Source organism: Natator depressus, chromosome 2, assembly GCF_965152275.1.
Source record: "Natator depressus isolate rNatDep1 chromosome 2, rNatDep2.hap1, whole genome shotgun sequence".
Classification (NCBI taxonomy): Eukaryota; Metazoa; Chordata; order Testudines; family Cheloniidae; genus Natator; species Natator depressus.
In genome coordinates this window covers 204166643-204185756 of record NC_134235.1, presented here as the reverse complement: position 1 = coordinate 204185756, position 19114 = coordinate 204166643, and the positions used below count along the sequence as shown (strand labels likewise).

The 19114-nt window shown below is 39.8% G+C and overlaps 1 protein-coding gene across 5 annotated transcripts in view; it reads left to right on the top strand.

Annotated features, from left to right (window-relative positions):
- STK31 (serine/threonine kinase 31) overlaps positions 1-19114 on the top strand; it is an 85638-nt gene that overhangs the window by 38733 nt on the left and 27791 nt on the right. For all 5 annotated transcript variants that reach the window (XM_074945774.1, XM_074945775.1, XM_074945777.1 and 2 more), the window contains 4 exons: positions 4776-4892; positions 6003-6122; positions 6582-6713; positions 16564-16665. In XM_074945774.1, the coding sequence (XP_074801875.1) occupies positions 4776-4892; positions 6003-6122; positions 6582-6713; positions 16564-16665 (471 nt within the window). The remainder of the gene's footprint in view (positions 1-4775; positions 4893-6002; positions 6123-6581; positions 6714-16563; positions 16666-19114) is intronic.

The following is a 19114-nucleotide window of genomic DNA, read 5'->3' as shown; positions in this document are numbered from 1 at the left end:
ACTTCTATCCTGTAATGTATGTGAAAAAGACACAGTTCTGCATGCAGACAGTAATCTTGTGCAATAGATGTTTGTGCCTGATAGGCTGGCATTACGGGAGAGCTAAATACAAATGTCCATAGTTGTACTTATGAAGAGTGCGACTTGCTGCCAGTGTTTCAGTGCGAAAAGGACAGCACTCAGTGAGGACCAGATTACTATTTTAGCTCAGTACCTAATACATATTGGAGTCAGCTGGTACAAAATACAAATGCATGCTCTTGGGTTAGAGGACATGTTTTGTGGTTCAGTTAAGTGTTTTCCTGGTCTGACCTAATATAAGCATATCATGGGGGGAGAAAGAACTGCTCAGTGCATTAAAATAATCTGTTCAAACTTTTCCGATGATTAAACAAAAACATCCTCATTGCTCCTTTCATACTACTTTTGAACTAAAGACTTGAGGGTAAATTAAAGGAATCTAATCAAACATCGGTGCTGAAATAGTCTGAGGAGAGAGAAACAAAAACAAGGATTACCAAATAAATGAACAGGCTGTTTCTGATTTTAAAATGCTCTAGGTACAGATAACATTTTTCTTGCCTTGAATGTTAGATGGAGGAATTAATTCAAATTGGAAGGTTGTTAAGTATTCTGTTTTTACGTAGTATTGTTCCTGAGCTGATGTGCTGTTTTAATGCTATCTTATAGCTTCTTACAACAGTGCTTAGTTTATATCCAGCAGTTTACTCACAGTACATTGGGTAGTGTTCGGTTACCTCCCCTTCCTTCTCCACCCCCTCAAGAAATCAGAGAATCCTCTTTAGAACTTTGCCAGATCAGAATACTGACCCTTGCACCGCTGATACAACATGATGTGCTTTAAGTGCATACCAGAAATAGAGGGCTATTTTGTTTTACTGGCATCAGTTTTATTTTCCTTTTTGAATTGTGGTAGTGGGTGCCGTAGAGGTTTAGAAGATGCTTCTGAATGGTGCTGTTGCAGCATTTTCTTTTAAGCTCTATGGGAACTAGTCAATAATATTGTGGAGCAGCCTTTTGGATATATCTGCACAGCCATTAAATGCCCGTGGCTGGCCTGGCTTGCAGGACTCAGGCTGTAAAATTGCTGTGTAGACATTCAGGCTCTAACTGGAGCCTGAGTTCTGGACCCCATGAGAGAAAAGGGTGCCAGAGCCTGGGCTCCAGCTTGAGTCCGAACATGTACATCACAATTATACGGCCCTGCAGCCTGAGCCCTATGAGCCGGAGTCAGCTGACTCTGGTCAGCTGTGGGTGTTTAATTGCTGTGTAGACATACTCCGTTAGTCTGGAAGGTGTCAGGCAGTGGCTGCCTGAAGACAACTGCTTCTTAGGAGCAGTTGGACAATGGTTTGGGGCCAGGGAGAGATAAGACTAAGACAATAAAAATGACCTGAACTTCCAAGGATGATTTAAAAGTGAAAAACGCAGTCTGCTTGGATGAGGAAGGAGAATATTATGAAGGTGAGCCATTTATTAACCATTAATAGTTTCAGCCACTTAGGCCTACTCCACACTACAGTATTTTACTGTGCCTAAGTACTGCTGTGAACAGTTGGGTTACCTGACATGGTGAATGCTTTTTTGGTAGTCAGTATAGACTGGGGTGAGCTGCATTCAGCATGATGTCAGTTAACATAATTATTCACAACTGTGTTGAGTTGCAGTTCAGGTGTACCAGACCTTAGAAACACAGTTACAGTTAAAGCAGTTTTAGTTACGTGACTGATATTATGTATGATCCAAAATAGTAATATTACCAAGGGATATTTTTGTGTGCTGGTGTGACTGCACAAGCTGATGCATTCATTCAAATCTAAACTCTGAAAATAGTCCAGGGAGTTGGGGAATTTCCAGATTTATGTAGCTGTGGTTTTGGATGGGGGAGGGACCTTTCATCAGCTTAAGATGTGATTCCAAGATTTCTCCATTGCAACTGGCTGGATATTACAGTTCCTGTTTTTGTGAAAAAAGGGTGACCACACTGGACAGAGAAACTATTTTAGTTTTTGTTTTGTTTTGTTTTTTAAGTTCCTTCAAATGTTTACTACTTTCACTGCAAATCCATTCTTAACATGAATCCATGTCTGTTTCCATGAAACCTACAATGAAAACGGCAGACCACAGCAGAGACATTGTGGCTATCATTTTCAGAGGTTGGGTGGTCATTTTCAAATGTACTACTCCTGAGTTTTTGAGCCAATGTGTTCTTCAGGCCTGCGTTGTTACATACCTACTATAATTTTGTTACATACCTAATATAATTTTAGCTTTTTATTTTGTGAAGTTCTTAAAATTAAAGCAATAACACATTTTCAAGATCTGCAGTTATACTGAATATACACTGTTATGAGATGGTTGTTTGAATGAATCTGAATAGGGCAAGTATGTAGTATAGCTTTGTATCTCTGGTGCATATGCTGTGTATTAATTACAGAGATCAGATTCCCATGTTAGTGTGGTCGCTGCTGTTAATTTTAATACTCCTACATGCACAATGAGAGAGAAAGCTATTTATCTAAAATATTTGGCATTGCAGTTAACATTTGGTGTAGCCACAGGCTAATCTTGCTCCATTGATTTATTCTCTGCTCTATGGCACCCTAAACTTCATGCACGGGGGCAAGTTAAATTGTTTTCTTTGCAGGAAGAACCTGTGCTTCATGTTGTGCACATCTAGGAGTTCATATAGCACAACAAACCAGTCACTTGTGTGCTCCTTTACTGGGGTCTCTGCAACAGTCTTCGGTGTAGGAAGTACAGAATTCCTCCTATTTCGGAATAACACCTCGAGATCTCCTTTACCTCAGGGCTCACTAGAACGTTTTAATTTTGGAAGTATGCAGCTCTTTTCATTCCCCCACACCCCGATCCACCAGCTGTTAAAATGTAACATGGACCCCAAAATACATTTGTGCACAATCTGCTTCTTATTTTTCATTAAAATAGTTCAGCTGCTTAGTTCACCTCACTTAAAAACTACTTGTTTACAAAATCAGACATAAAAATATAAAAGTGGCACAGCGCACTATTACTGAAATTGCTTACTTTCTTATTTTGCCTGTATTAAATTTTAGGTTGTACTGTCTTCGCTAGTGCTGTTTATGTTTCCTGTTGTTAAAACTAAGCAAATATCTAAATGAGTTGATGTACTCCCTGGAAGATCTGTGTTCCCCCACGGGTATGTTTACTCCTGGTTGAGAACCACTGGGCTAATTTGTTAGTGAAAACGTTTTAATCCTGTGGTAATAGTACATGGAAAAAGCTGCGCTAAGCACAGTTTCACCACACTGAGCTTAGTAACCAAGCAAGCTCTGATTACAGCCTTTGTTTCTGTAATGAAAGGTCTGGGTAATAGAATGCATCAGCTATCCATGTGTCCATTTCACTTACAGTTAAGCACTATGCAAGAGCAAGGTGTGCATTCCTGGGCTATTGGTACAAAACTTGTGTTTTGTTAAGCATGAGGCAGAAACAAGCATCTTTGGCCACTTTGCACCAAAGGCTCTGAAGTGCTTTTTGCTGTTGGAGCTTTTAAAAAAAAAAAAAAATCTTACAGCAACTTAGAGCAATTAACAGCTTCAGAAATATTTCTTTCTCTCTCTCTCTCCCCTGCAAATATATCTCCACTATCCTTTTTTCACATGTGGCAAAAATTGCTTAATTTAGCTTTGATGTTGCTTTATCTCTTTTTTTTTTTTTTTTTTTTTTTGGATTTTTACAGAGGGAGAAGCCAACTAACAGCTGTTTAAGCATTACTAGATGTTGTCAAAAGGTTTTTCAATAATGAAACCTAAAAGTGCCTGTGTAGAAACATGAAGATGGGGAAGGGAATGGGTTTAACTGAAGACATCCCCTTTATTTTTCTCTGGAAAGATGATTAAAAACACAAAATGAAAGGCTCTGTCAGAGAAACTAAAGGGTTCTTTAACCCAGTGGTTTTCCAGACTACTGTACCCCTTTCAGGAAACTGATTTGCCTTTTGTACCCCCAAGTTTCACCTCACTTAAAAACTATTTGCTTACAAAATCAGACATAAAAATACAAAAGTGTCACAGCACACTAGCACTGAAATATTGCTTACTTTCTCATTTTTACCATATAATTTATAAAGTAAATTTTGACCCTCAGGTTGAGAAAATCTGATATAGTATCTAGGGCAGTAAAAATAAATAATTTGTATGAAATTTTAGTTTGTACTGACTTCACTTGTGCTTTTCACGTAGCCTGTTGTAAAACTAGGCAAATATCTAGATGAATTGATGTACCCGCCGGAAGACCTCTGCTTACACCCAGGGGCATGCATACCCCTGGTTGAGAACCACTGGATTAACCTACCAGTTTTGTCTTGGTCATTTTCTGTTTCATTGTGTGAGTGAGAAAATATGTTGTTTTCAACATCAGAGACTCAACAGGTGATGGATTTGTGATTCCTCTGCCACTTACATTAGTTTTAGTTTTTAATTTAGATAAAATCGGGATGAGGTTTGGAAAAAAGAACTGGAGGGAGGCAGGATTCAGTTTACATTTCTTTTCTAGTGATGAGGCACAGTCTATGGTGTACATTCTCTAGGAGTTGTATCAGCTGCAAATCTCAATCAGCCAATGAGAACCTGGCATTAGACTCTGATGGTCTGATTTCCAGAAGCATTTGGCATTTGTGCCGAAGCCCTGTTTTAATAGGAAGTACTAATTCTTTGCTGGTATTGTGCATTAACTTGTAATTATAGCATTCAGTTCTCTTTCCCCTCAAGTTTTTTGACCTGACATCAGAAGTATCTTTGAAGTCAGAAGAAGTGGTTGGCAACGTGGATGAAGTTCTTGAGAAGGTTGAGTCAGATATCTGCAAAGAGCTGGAGATTTCTCTAGTTGTAAGTTCTTAGCTCTATTTGTGCGTACTTCTGAATGTTTTACACAACTCTGATCCCAGTTACAACTTTTAATTTATGTATGGGTTGCTATTAATCATTGCAACTTAGGCAGTATCTTTTTCACAGAAATGAGGTGGAGAAGGTGTATTAAGTGTTACATAGGTTGTTCTCTGGTGATGTAAGTGCCAGCATTGTACAGTGGCCTGAGCATAGGAGTGGGAACTAGGAATTCCTGAGTTGTAATCTCAGCTCTATCTCTAGCTTGCTGCATTGCCTTGTGCAAATCAGTGCCCCATCTGTGTAATGGGAATAATACTTCAGAGTGCTGTTGTTAAGTTTAATGTAAGTGTACTCTGAAAATGTTAAGTGCGTAAAGTATTGTAGTAATTTAGATAATTTATCCTGTTTTCATGCTAGCTCTTACTACAGTATATTCTCCAGTGCTTTGTCCAGTCTTAAATGGTTTCCACCACCTCTCCTTAAAGACTTACTCCATTCTGCTCTGATTAGGAAACGTTTTCTGATGTTCAGCCTAGTTTTATCGCTTCAGTTATTTGTCTTTCATGATAAAGAGGATTGCCCCATTCTCTTCATTTTGATAATTCTTCTCTGAACTCCTTGCACTGTCTCAGCAGTACAAGTCCCTGCTGTACCAAAGAGAAACAGCCAGGAACAGAAATTGAATCAGTCTCTTGATAACATAATGCTACTAGAACATCAGTTCAGTCAATACTTACTTTGACTGCAGTCTGCAACACAGCAGGTGACTTGCTTTTTAGAGGTGAAGATGATGCACATCTTGACATTTACTATCCATAAAAACGAAGCTGTTAAGCTTTTTTATACAGTACAAAATAGAACGTGACAAAAATGAAGCTTTTGTATGGAAATGCCAATCAGTCTTTATTTTACTGCAACTCTTTGGTGAACTTGTAAGACTTGTGAACTTTCCATTTCCAGTCTCCTCAAGAAAAGAGATAAAAATCTGACATTAGAGCCATTCCATTAACATCGGTATTTTCAGTAGAATTTTATATCTTAGATGTTGACACTTACAAATTGAGAATAACTGCAGGCTTTTATCTACTTCTTACGTGTAATTCAACCCAGGCGCAAGATGAGGCAGATAAGGAAATAATCTTAAATGCTTACAATAAAGTTATACAGAAGATCCGTCAGGAGCAACATCTAATCACTGTAGTACAGAGCAAGTATTTAACCAGTGTTGAGGTCAGTTTACCCCTTTACCTTCTTGTCTATCACACTGTTCAATATTTTCTGAACTCATTTCTTTCTTAGGACGTTCTTTAACTTTTCTTTTTATATTGAAGATTATGTGTGTCTGGTTCTGGTGGTAATTTGCTTTTTATTTTGGAAATAAGAACTGCTGGTCTCCTATTCTTAACTTAAAATTTAGAAATGCTTTTTATAAATAAGTAACTTAAGATCTGAGTCTACAAACTCTTTTTAAAAATTCATGAAGTATAACTTTAAGGAGACTGTTGGTAGATGACTTTTTCCTGAAAGATGATTTTAAGATTGTACTTGTAAAGAAGCCTGCTCCTATAGGCAAGTAGTAATCTGTCCTACAAAAACTAAATTAAATAGTAGGCTTCAGCCAGTCTTTTCTAAATGTATTAGGACATGTATGTAAATACATTCACTAACTATTTCCTTTTTTAAACATAGTTTAAAAAGCAGATTGCGGAATGGTTGAATAAAAGCCCCAACATTGACAATTTGTTCTCAATTAAGAAGACTTTGAAAAATGTAAAGGCACGACTCAGATGGAAGTTGGTTGAAAAGAGCAACTTGGAAGAAGTATGGAAATGTTCCCTTTTTTTTGTTTGTTTTTTTTTTAAACATATTACAGAGACATTAAATTGCTTATCGCAGCTAAGTGGTAACCAGTGGTTATAGTTTGCTAGATTGGAGACGTTTCCTTTAAGTTCTGACTAAACAGGCATTTATCTGAAGACCAATTTTAAGTTAAGGAGTTTTGACTCTAAAAGCTGTGGAGCTTTTCAAATATATTCCATAGTCCAGGCCTGGGTAGCTTTGAAATCAGCTCTCTTTGGGAAGGGGGAGTTTTGTGTAGTGACCCAGTCATATTTCATGTCATATTAAGCAAGAATATCTATCTTACTTTCCAGTGTTCACTGTGTGATCCCTTTCATCTTACTTGGTTTCTCAGATTCCATTTTTGTTCACCTTCCTGTGGGTTATACTTTGGTGTTCATCTATCACTTCAGGTTTTTATATGAATATTTTGTCTCCCCTATTTAAGTGTGCGAAACCATCCCTGGGTGACACCACTGTTTACCTTTCTCCATTCTGAAAACTGACCACTTATTCCTACCCTTTGTCTGCTGTCTTCCAGTTTTTAAAGGATGCCGTTTGTCTCTAACCTCTTATTTTACTTTTTACTGCAGAGTTCCAAAGGGATCTCATAAAACTGACTGACTTGGAAACAAAATGGCAAATATAATTCAATGCTGATAAATGCAAAGTAATGCACATTGGAAAACATAATCCCAACTATACATGGAAAATGATGGGATTTATATTAGCTGTTACTACTCAAGAAAGAGATCTTAAAATCATTGTGGATAGTTCTCTGAAAACATCTGCTCAATGTGCAGTGGCAGTCAAAAAAGCTAACAATGTTAAGAACCATTAGGAAATGGATAGATAATAAGACAGAAAATATCATAATGCCACTATATAAATCCATGGTATGCCCAAACATTGAATACTGCATGCAGTTCTGGTCGCCCCATCTCAAAATAAGATATATTAGAATTGGAAAAGGGACAGAGAATGGCAACAAAAAAGATGGGCTATGGAACAACTTCCTTATGAGGAGAGATTAAAAAGAATATTCATGTTGGAAAAGAGATGACTAAGGGGGCATGTAATAGAGGTCTATAAAATCATCAATGTTATGGAGAAAGTGAATAAGAAAGTGTTTTTTACCCTTTCATGTAACACAAGAACCAGGGGTCACCCTATGACATTAATAGGCAGCAGGTTTAAAACAAACAAAAGGAAGTACTTCTTCACAAAACGCACAGTCAACCTGTGGAACTCGTTGCCAGGGGATATTGTGAAGACCAAAGTATAACTGGGTTCAAAAAAGCATTAGTTAAGTTCATGGAGGATAGATCCATCAATGGCTATTACTTAAGAATGTCAAGGATGCAACCCCATGCTCTAGGTGTCCCTAAGCCTCTGACTGCCAGAAGCTGGGAGTGGATGATGGGATGGATCACTCAATAATTGCCTTGTTGTGTTCATTTCCTCTGAAGCATCTGAAATTGGCCACTGTTGGAAGACAGGACAGTGGGCTACATGGATCATTGGTGTGACCCAGTATGGCCGTTCTTATCTGAAAGAACAAGAACTCTAGATATATGTGTCTTACTACTCCCAAGAGTGTATTTACAGAAGACACCATCCTTACCTCCAGGAGTTTACAATCTTGAGTTTTAGATGTAGCACAGGTGAGAGTGACACACCAAAAAGTAATTGGGTAGGTCGGATGATGGTTACAGTAATGCCATCATGCATATATTCAGTTTACACATATGCACATTTTGATGGTTTTTTTAAACCACATATGCCTCAGTGATTGTGAGCACCATAGAGTCGAGCTTTCAAGAGAGATTTAAAATGAGAGAGGCTAATGGACCAGAGAAGGAAGATGATTCCATACATAGGGAATGGCATACTCCCCGCCCCCCCCCAAGTGATGCTTATGGGAGAAACAGGTGAATGGGCTATGAAGACTAGTGTCATTGGTAGAGAAAGGTGGAGCAATTACACTATAAGAGACAGAAGGTTTGGCAATTGGAAGGGAAGAGTTAGGTAGGGCCTTGAAAAGGAGGACAAAAGTTTTTTAGAACTATAGTCGTGCAGATACCTGCGGCAGTTCAGACTTTTCCACGAGACTCTTAAGGTTTTGTCTACATTCCTTCCACCGTCTCACCAGATTCTCTTCCTCTGGACTGTGCAGACAGAGGAGCGATTCAGCACTCCCACCTTATCTATCACAGCCCAGCATTTAAAGACGATTTTGAGATCACTGTCTTCTCTTCTTTATTGAGCCAAAATTTCAGGGCCTTATTTCTCTGAATAGCATCACCTGCCATGTACCTTTCTTCTGTTAATTCTCCCTTCTTCCAGCATGGCAGAGCTGGCCAAAGGAATCGAGCTGAAGAGCAACCTCGTCCTCTGTCTGCAAGAAGATATTCTGTGGAGCCACAGAAGAGAAGTTCTGAGGTGATTGCTCCCAGTCCAGAGCCTTCCCTGAGTCAGGAGGAAAAGGCTCTTTATAGACAGCTTGTTGAGGCTTCTGTGTCTCACAACACCAGCCAGAACTCCCCCAGAAACACCTCCACTGCTTGGTCCTGCTCAGCTCTTGGGAGTCTGGAGATATCAGTGTTGTCACTGATTAAGAGTTCTTCAAGGGTAAGGCACTAAGTCGCCCCTAGTCCAGTCTCCCTCAAAGGGAGAACAAAATCTAGTTTTGCATCTCAGGTTTTTAATGGGTTAATTGAGTTGTCAGTCAAGGGATCCATCATCCTTTCAGACAGTTGTTCTTCCCAAGAGGAGGATTTGGGATCTCTTAGGGGCAGTCCCCTCCACTTCCTCCCCAGTTCTGTATTACATGGTGAGGCACAACTGGGCTCAAAACAAATTGTCTTTGCCCAGGCTAAGACTTCAAAGAGAACACTAGGCTAGGAGAGACTGATCCTCTGGGGATTCTTGCTCTACAAAATACGTTAGAAATCCAAAAAAGGCTTAAAATAACACAGGAAACGAGCACAGCAGGTCTTCAGCTCCTTGGGGGACCCTGAAGTAGGGGAACTGTTAGTTTTGGATCAGGACAACATCGAGGAACAGATGTGCTTGAAAATTGGCATGAAGGTTGGTGGGCACTACTGACATCTAGCCGGAGAGAGAGGACATGAAAAGGGTAATATTTCTTCAATTCAAAACTAATAATTTGCTATCTCCTTATTTCTCCTTCAAGAAGATCACAAGGAAGAGCTGGAAGAAGGCCAACAAAGGGAAGAGGCTGAGTCTGATAGCCTTCCAGGTTCTAGAATTCCAAGATTCTCTCTTCATACTTCCTCAGCTGTGGTGTCCCTGTAAAGGACATGTTAATTCCTGCCAAGGGGAGATGTCTTCAGTACCTTCAGGCAGGAAGATGGAAGCTGCCCTTAGAAGAGAATTAGAAATGTTAGCATAGCCCTTTGAGTCTCATTGGTCATCGCGTGCTTTGTGCAGCCTCAGTATCCTGATGGGATGCCCTTAAAGAGCTTTGACCCCCCCCCCACCTCCCCACCTCCCAAAAAAACATGTCAGTACTAGATAAAATATCCCTGATGATGTGTTCATGGAGGATGGAGCCATCAGTTCTGTGAGGCTAGCAGCAAGAGTTATGAGAACAAACTAAGTAGTCAGGTGCCAACTCCTACCAGTCCAAAAAGTCAGTATGTCTGCATCTGAGTACCAACCTCCATCCAGCATGCAGGCCATCAGGCAGGATCATCCTACTTCTTAGACTCCTGGTTCAAACAGTAGCACAGAAAACTACAACCAAATTTAAGTGCTCTTGTGACCCCATGTGCCAGGTTGCAATATCACTCCGATATGGTCTGGCTGCCTCTCCATTATGCCAGCAGGGAAGGGGTTCGTCTGTTACACCACCCAGATCTGGTGAGAGGCCAGTTGGGGAGGGGTGGGGACCCCCTCTTGTTGTGTGCCTCTGCCTAGATCTGATTCTCAAAAGGTGGGGGCTTGGCTCCCTGTTTAAATGGGGGAGGCATTGCCCCCCTCTGGTCTCCAGTACCCAGGGGTTCAAGTTGTCCCATGCTGGAGGGTGTATTAGTGAAAAAGTATCTGTGTTGTATTCTGGAGCTTCAGGCTCCTGCACATCCTTTCTTTTCCACTCTTTCCAGCCTCAATAGACACTGACAAGCGCACTCAAGGAAATTTCACACCTTCTAGAATTATTTGCGACAGAGGCTGTTCCTCAGAGCAAAAAAGTCAAGGGCTCTAATCTCTTTTCTTCACAGAAAGAAAAAGAACTGACTGAGTCCAGGTGCAGTTAGACTTTAAGAGGCTGAGTGGATTGGAGGAGAAGACTGAATACAGGATGCAGACTTTCACTTCCCTTTTGCTACACTCTCCCTAGGAGAGCTGATAATGGACCCAGAGGAGCTTATCTGCATAGTCGTGGAAGGCCCTGGTACCCGCAGTTCCTTCAGGATGCTTATAAAAATAGCCACTGTCAGTACAAAGTGTTACCATGCAGTCTGCCCTCCACACACAGAATGTTAACAAATCTACTGATAGAGATAGTGTCCTGTCTGAGGAGTCTAGGGACTCAGATGCATCTTTTCTTAAACTAAATACTCACCTCGTACAATCTTGCAAGAAGCAACCTAACCAGACCTGCATGCTGTAGGGACATTTGTCTGTGTCAAACTTAAAGGAGAGCTCTCCGATTCCCTTTCAGAGAACCATCTGCAGGCTTGATGCAGAGACAGCATGCACATAGCACAGGAAAGTGTTGACAAGATTCAGGCACTGATCTCCTGGGTGTCGGGGACTACCATGTGTATTCATCCGTACCGGCTCCTAGGATTTCCAATCTCTTTGCGGTAGGGGTTATTCCCTGGGTAAAGCTGCACTAGAAAGGTTAAAGGATTGATTTTAAGGGCCTGTAACAGTTTCCAACAGGAGATGGAAAGGAATGTGAGGATACCATACAGTGATCAGGTCCCTAAGTTGGTGGAAACAGCAAATCCATGTGATGGTAGCATCCTTCCTCCACAGTCCAGAATCCAAAATTGATACCGTGGATATTGATGTTGCAGGTTGCTGACACACCATGGGGCACAGGGAAAGTCATCAAGGTCAGAGAGGCTCCCGAGAAACTAATTCCTAGAGATCAGTGAGGTGCTGATTCTTTGAGACTTCCAGGACCGTCTGAAGGAGGACCATACTCTCGCTCAGTTAAACAACTTAGTGACTATGACATACATAAAATGGCAAGGGAGCACAAGGAGGTCAAGTTTAAACACTGCAGTAACACACAGACTTCTCTGAGCAGAATGTCTCCATTAGAGAGATTCCACATAAAGGTGATGCTGAACACACAAGCAGACAACCTCTGTAGTCAACAGATGAACCACTCAAATGGTCACTGAACCAAGAAGTTTTCCAGCTATACTCAAGTGGTTGGGATACCTTCCTCCCATTTACCTATTTATATGTAATCCAAGCACAAGAGTGAGAGTCATCTGTGGGGAAGGAGGTACAAGATCACTGGGGACAGATGCTTTGGCTAATCTCATTTCTCTTTCCTTCTAATTTTTCCTTACAGAGTGCTACGTCCCACATGTTTTGGAGGGGAGGGTAAGATCCAGAATGGACAATTGTTAATGTATTACCTTTCTCTTATTGCCCTCTCCCCCCAAATTTGTCCCACTCAAGATAAGGCCTTCAGATATCCTTTGTGATGGCCTCTTGCATGCATGTCAGTAATATAATGGAATAAGGCTTTACCATGAAGCTTATATTTAATCTGTTCATAAGAATTTAGTGTTTCCACTCAACACTGGGAAATAGTCATCTGGAGAGAGTATGCAGTGTTGTTCATCCCAGGATATTAGAGAGACAAGGTGGGTGAGGTAATATCTTGTATTGGACCAATGTCTGTTGGTGAGAGAGACAGACTTTTGAGCTACAAAGAACTCTTCCTCAGGTGTCAGAGGAAGTGCTCTGTGTAGCTCAAAAACTTGTCTCTCTCACCACAGACATTGGTCCAATAAAAGATATTACCTCACCCACATCATCTGGAGAGATGGCAGAAGCGGTTTAGCCAAGCACTGGCACCTCAAGAATAAGTCTTACTCTCTAGCCTTAGTTATTTGCAGGAAGATAGGTGCGGCTCATATATTTTTGAATGTGAGATCAGTAGAAGAACTGATCTGGTAAATTTGTTACCAGATTATTTCCATTTATTTTAGTAGAGGCTAATGGAAAAATTCAAAGGGTGATGCAGTTTAATTGGGCTGGGAAGATACTTTTAGCTGTCACGTTGTGGGTGGACTGGATGGTGATATGTACGGGGTAGAGATCAGAGAGGAAGAGGTAGAGTTAACAGTTGAGATGAGATGTTTAGGGTATGGATGAGTGTTTTCACTGTCGGGATGTCAAGGACAGTTTGGGTCTTCTAAATGTGTAGAAGTACTAGCAAGTTTTAGGAGAATGAGAGAGGAGACCAAACTGATTTAAAATTAGAGTTGGTCAGAAAATGCAGTTTAGTCAAAACCAAAAGGTTTCTTGAAATTGTATAGATTTCACTGAAATTTTGTGTGATGGAATTTTTTTTTTCTGCAATGTCAAAACATACTGTTACTGCACTTTTCGAACTAAACATTTTGATTAGGGCTGTCGATTAATCGCAGTTAACTCACGCAATTAACTCAAAAAAATTAACTGTGATTAAAAAAATTAATCATGATGAATCACACTGTTAAACAATAGAATACCAATTGAAATTTATTAAATATTTTTGGATATTTTTCTACATTTTCAAATACATTGATTTCTATTAAAACATAGACTACCAAGTGTACAGTGCTCACTTAATGTAATTTTTTGAGTACAGATATTTGCACTGTAAAAATGATAAAAGAAATAGTATTTTTCAGTTTACTGCACACAAGTACTGTAGTGCAATCTCTTTATCATGAAAATGTGACTTACTGTTGTAGATTTTTTATTACATAACTGCACTCAAAAACAAAATAATGTAAAACTTTAGAGCCTACCAGCCACTCAGTCCTACTTCTTGTTCAGCCAATTGCTAAGACAAACAAGTTTGTTTACATTTACGGGAGATAGTGCTGACTGCTTCTTATTTACAGTGTCACTTGAAATTGAGAATAGGCGTTTGCATGGCACTTTTGCAGTTGGTGTTGCAAGGTATTTACATGCCAGATATGCTAATCAGTCATATGTCCCTTCATACTTCGGCCACCATTCCAGGGGACATGCTTCCATGCTGATGATGCTCTTTAAAAAAAAAAAAAAAAAAAAAGCGCATTAATCACATTTGTGACTGAACTCCTTGGGGGAGAACTGTATGTCTCCTGTTCTGTTTTACCCACATTCTGCCCTATATTTCGTGTTATAGCAGTCTCGGATGATGACGTAGCACATATTTGTTTTAAGAACTTTCACAGCAGATTTGACAAAATGCAAAGAAGGTACCAATGTGAGATTTCCAAGGAAAGCGAGAGCACTCAACTTAAGGTTTAAGAATCTGAAGGGCCTTCCAAAATCTCAGAGAAATGAGGTGTGGAGCATGCTTTCATATGTCTTAAAAGAGCAACACTCCGATGTGGAAACTACAGAACCCGAACCACCAAAAAAAAAAAAATCAGCTTTCTGCTGGTGGCATCTGACTCAGATGAGGACAATGAACATGCGTCTGTCATCTCTGCTTTGGATTGTTATTGAGCAGATCCCGTCATCAGCATGGACGCATGTCTTCTGGAATGGTGGTTGAAGCATGAAGGGACATATGAATCTTTAGCACGTCTGGCACGTAAATATCTTGCGATGCCGGCTACAACAGTGCCATGCGAACGTCTGTTCTCACTTTCAGGTAACATTGTAAACAAGAAGCAGACAGCATTATCTCCTGCAAATTGTAACCAAACTTGTTTTGTCTGAGCGATTGGCTGAAGTAGGACTGAGTGGACTTGTAGGTTCTAAAGTTTTACATTTTTTTAAATTTTTGAATGCAGTTTTTTTTGTACATAATTCTACATTTGTAAGTTCAACTTTCATGATAAAGAGATTGCACTACAGTACTTGTATTAGGTGAAATGAAAAATACTATTTCTTTTGATTTTTACAGTGCAAATATTTGTAATAAAAATAAATATAAAGTGAGAACTGTACACTTTGTATTCTGTTTTGTATTGAAATCAATATATTTGAAAATGTAGAAAACATCCAAATATATGTAAATAAATGGTATTCTATTATTGTTTAATAGCACAGTTAATCACGCGATTAATTTTTTTAATCACTTGACAGCCCTAGTCGTAACAAAAGTGATATTTAAATCATCTTATTTTAGATCCAGAGGTAATACTACATTGAGATTAACTGGAGCAACTCACCTCTCAGAACTATGTACTAAAACTGCATCAGTTTACAATCTGTTCACATTCTGAAGATGGTGTTGGCAAATATAACACCTAAGGGCCTTACTATTTAACAGTGCGATTAATCGCCATTAATTTGAATAATCGTGCGATTAATTGCGATTAATTTTTATAATCGCTTGACAACCCTAATTTTGATTTGTCCGTTTGAAATGACTTTTTCTTTTTTTTTGTTTTATATTCAGAATTATAATATAAAATTTTAAAAAGTCAAAGTGAATATGTAACACATTTTCTTTCACAAAGTATTATGAAATTTTCAGGTTTTGTTCCAAATTGGAACGTAAAAAGATTTTGAAATCTCAGACTCCTCTGTGAAATGGAATTTGCATTTCTTTCCCCAGGTCTATTTAAAACATTTCCTATTCCAGTATATTCACAGGGCCTAATCTCCTCTTGCCAGATAGGCAAGTGTTTGCATTCCTACTGAGCAAGTACCACCTAGCTTGATAAGTTCACGCTTAACCATGTAGATACACAAATGTTGATTTGCGTATTTGCATCCATCTGTGTGGTTTTCAATATAAAGAAAAGTTTCAGTGTTTGTTTCAGATTAGCAGCTGTTTTAGTCTGTATTCGCAAAAAGAAAAGGAGTACTTGTGGCACCTTAAAGACTAACACATTTATTTGAGCATAAGCTTTCGTGAGCTACAGCTTACGATGAAGTGAGCTGTAGCTCACGAAAGCTTATGCTCAAATAAATGTGTTAGTCTCTAAGGTGCCACAAGAACTCCTTTTCTTTTTTCAATGTTTGTGTGTCCCTCACATGTCTTTCTAGGCCAGTGTGCCTGCTCTGGGTCTGAAAATCGGACCCAAAAGTTCCAGTAATGTATCTGATAGAGAATGGTTTAAAAAAAATTATAGGAATCATATGAAAAAAAAAAAAGTTCCTCCTCAGAGAGAGAGAGAGAGAGAGGGATCTCCAGTGTGTGCTCCTGAAGTGAACACACACCCTCCAGTCTGTTTTTTTCATCTCTCTTCCTGTCCAGGTTCTGTAAAGTTTATTTCTAAAATGAAGCCAGTGGCCGGGAACTTTCAGATAAAATCTAAATCTAGTGTAGCATCTTGTCCAGTCATTCAAACCCCTAATTTTATTGTAACAATAATTTAGGCTACCCACCTGGGTGAACTGAATGCCCTTTCTAACCATTAGATTTTATTGTGTCCAGAGGATTTCCAAAAAGGAGAATGAAGAAAATTACAGCAAATGGATAATTTAGAAAAGCAAAAAAAGAGGTCTGATGATGTTAGTAACTTTCCTTCATCCTAGAATACTTTTGAGAATAAACTGCATTCTCAAATTATAATGTGATATGGAAGCTACTTTTTAGGTCTTATGTACTAGGTTACATTATATAGTATGATAATTTCTTGAGAGACATATACGATGGTAATTTTATTGTTTCTGCATGCAGTCTGATGATTACAGTGAGTATGAAATAACAAAAATAAAAGAAGAAATCACTGGACTGAGAAACAGTCTCATTCAGGAAATATACAATGAACAAGAAGAATATGTAAGTATCAGTTATGTAAGCAGCTTAAACTGTGTAGTTTTTATGAGCTGCATTTACATATACATTTGTAAATAAATAAATTTGTTATAAAATTTGTTATATAAATAAATTTATTAGTCTCTTTGTTAGCCACAAGGACTCCTCGTTGTTTTTGCTGATACAGACTAAAACGGCTACCACTCTGAAACCTATTTACATTTCAGTTGCTTTATTATATACATTCATTCTCAGTAAAATCTAAAGAATGAATGTTATAGTACTGAATGGAAAGACTAAAGACACACTCATATTCAGTAAAGCCTCTGAAATGAAATAGGTTTCAGAGTAACAGTCGTGTTAGTCTGTATCCGCAAAAAGAAAAGGAGTACTTGTGGCACCTTAGGGACTAACCAATTTATTTGAGCATAAGCTTTCGTGAGCTACAGCTCACTTCATCGGATACATACTGTGGAAAGTGTAGAAGATCTTTTTATATACACACAAAGCATGAAAAAATACCTCCTCCCACTCCACTCTCCTGCTGGCAACAGCCTATCTAAAGTGATCACTCTCCTTACAATGTGCATGATGATCAAGTTGGACCATTTCCAGCACAAATCCAGGTTTTCTCACCGCCCCTCCCCCCCCCCCAACACACACACACAAACCCACTCTCCTGCCGGTAATAGCTTATCTAAAGTGACCACTCTCCTTACAATGTGTATGATAATCAAGGTGGGCCATTTCCAGCACAAATCCAGGGTTTAACAAGAATGTCTGGGGGGCGGGGGTTAGGAAAAAACAAGAGGAAATAGGTTACCTTGCATAATGACTTAGCCACTCCCAGTCTCTATTCAAGCCTAAGTTAATTGTATCCAATTTGCAAATCAATTCCAATTCAACAGTTTCTCGCTGGAGTCTGGATTTGAAGTTTTTTTGTTGTAATATAGCAACTTTCATGTCTGTAATCGCATGACCAGAGAGATTGAAGTGTTCTCCGACTGGTTAATGAATATTATAATTCTTGACATCTGATTTGTGTCCATTTATTCTTTTACGTAGAGACTGTCCAGTTTGACCAATGTACATGGCAGAGGGGCATTGCTGGCGCATGATGGCATATATCACATTGGTGGATGTGCAGGTGAACGAGCCTCTCATAGTGTGGCTGATGTTATTAGGCCCTGTGATGGTGTCCCCTGAATAGATATGTGGGCACAGTTGGCAACGGGCTTTGTTGCAAGGATAGGTTCCTGGGTTAGTGGTTCTGTTGTGTGGTATGTGGTTGCTGGTGAGTATTCGCTTCAGGTTGGGGGGCTGTCTGTAGGCAAGGACTGGCCTGTCTCCCAAGATTTGTGAGAGTGTTGGGTCATCCTTCAGGATAGGTTGTAGATCCTTAATAATGCATTGGAGGGGTTTTAGTTGGGGGCTGAAGGTGACGGCTAGTGGCGTTCTGTTATTTTCTTTGTTAGGCCTGTCCTGTAGTAGGTGACTTCTGGGAACTCTTCTGGCTCTATCAATCTGTTTCTTCACTTCCGCAGGTGGGTATTGTAGTTGTAAGAATGCTTGATAGAGATCTTGTAGGTGTTTGTCTCTGTCTGAGGGGTTGGAGCAAATGCGGTTGTATCGCAGAGCTTGGCTGTAGACGATGGATCGTGTGGTGTGGTCAGGGTGAAAGCTGGAGGCATGTAGGTAGGAATAGCGGTCAGTAGGTTTCCGGTATAGCCCCTCCACCCCCACGAACATGATATTGTTCTGTGGTGACCTAGAATCCTATTTTCGACGTCTCCGACTCAAGGAATATTTCCAACATACCTCTGAACAACATACTAATCCACAGAGACCTCCCTACCAACACTACAAAAAGAAGGATTCTAGGTGGACTCCTCCTGAAGGTCGAAACAGCAGACTGGACTTCTACATAGAGTGCTTCCGCCGACGTTTACGGGCTGAAATTGTGGAAAAGCAGCATCACTTGCCCCATAACCTCAGCCGTGCGGAACACAATGCCATCCACAGCCTCGGAAACAACTCTGACATCATAATCAAAAAGGCTGACAAAGGAGGTGCTGTTGTCATCATGAATAGGTTGGAATATGAACAAGAGGCTGCTCGGCAGCTCTCCAACACCACTTTCTACAAACCATTGCCCTCTGATCCCACTGAGAGTTACCAAAAGAAACTACAGCATTTGCTCAAGAAACTCCCTGAAAAAGCACAAGATCAAATCCGCACAGACACACCCCTGGAACCCCGACCTGGGATATTCTATCTACTACCCAAGATCCATAAACCTGGAAATTGGGATTGATTTGCAAATTGGATACAATTAACTTAGGCTTGAATAGAGACTGGGAGTGGCTAAGTCATTATGCAAGGTAACCTATTTCCCCTTGTTTTTTCCTAACCCCCGCCCCCCAGACGTTCTTGTTAAACCCTGGATTTGTGCTGGAAATGGCCCACCTTGATT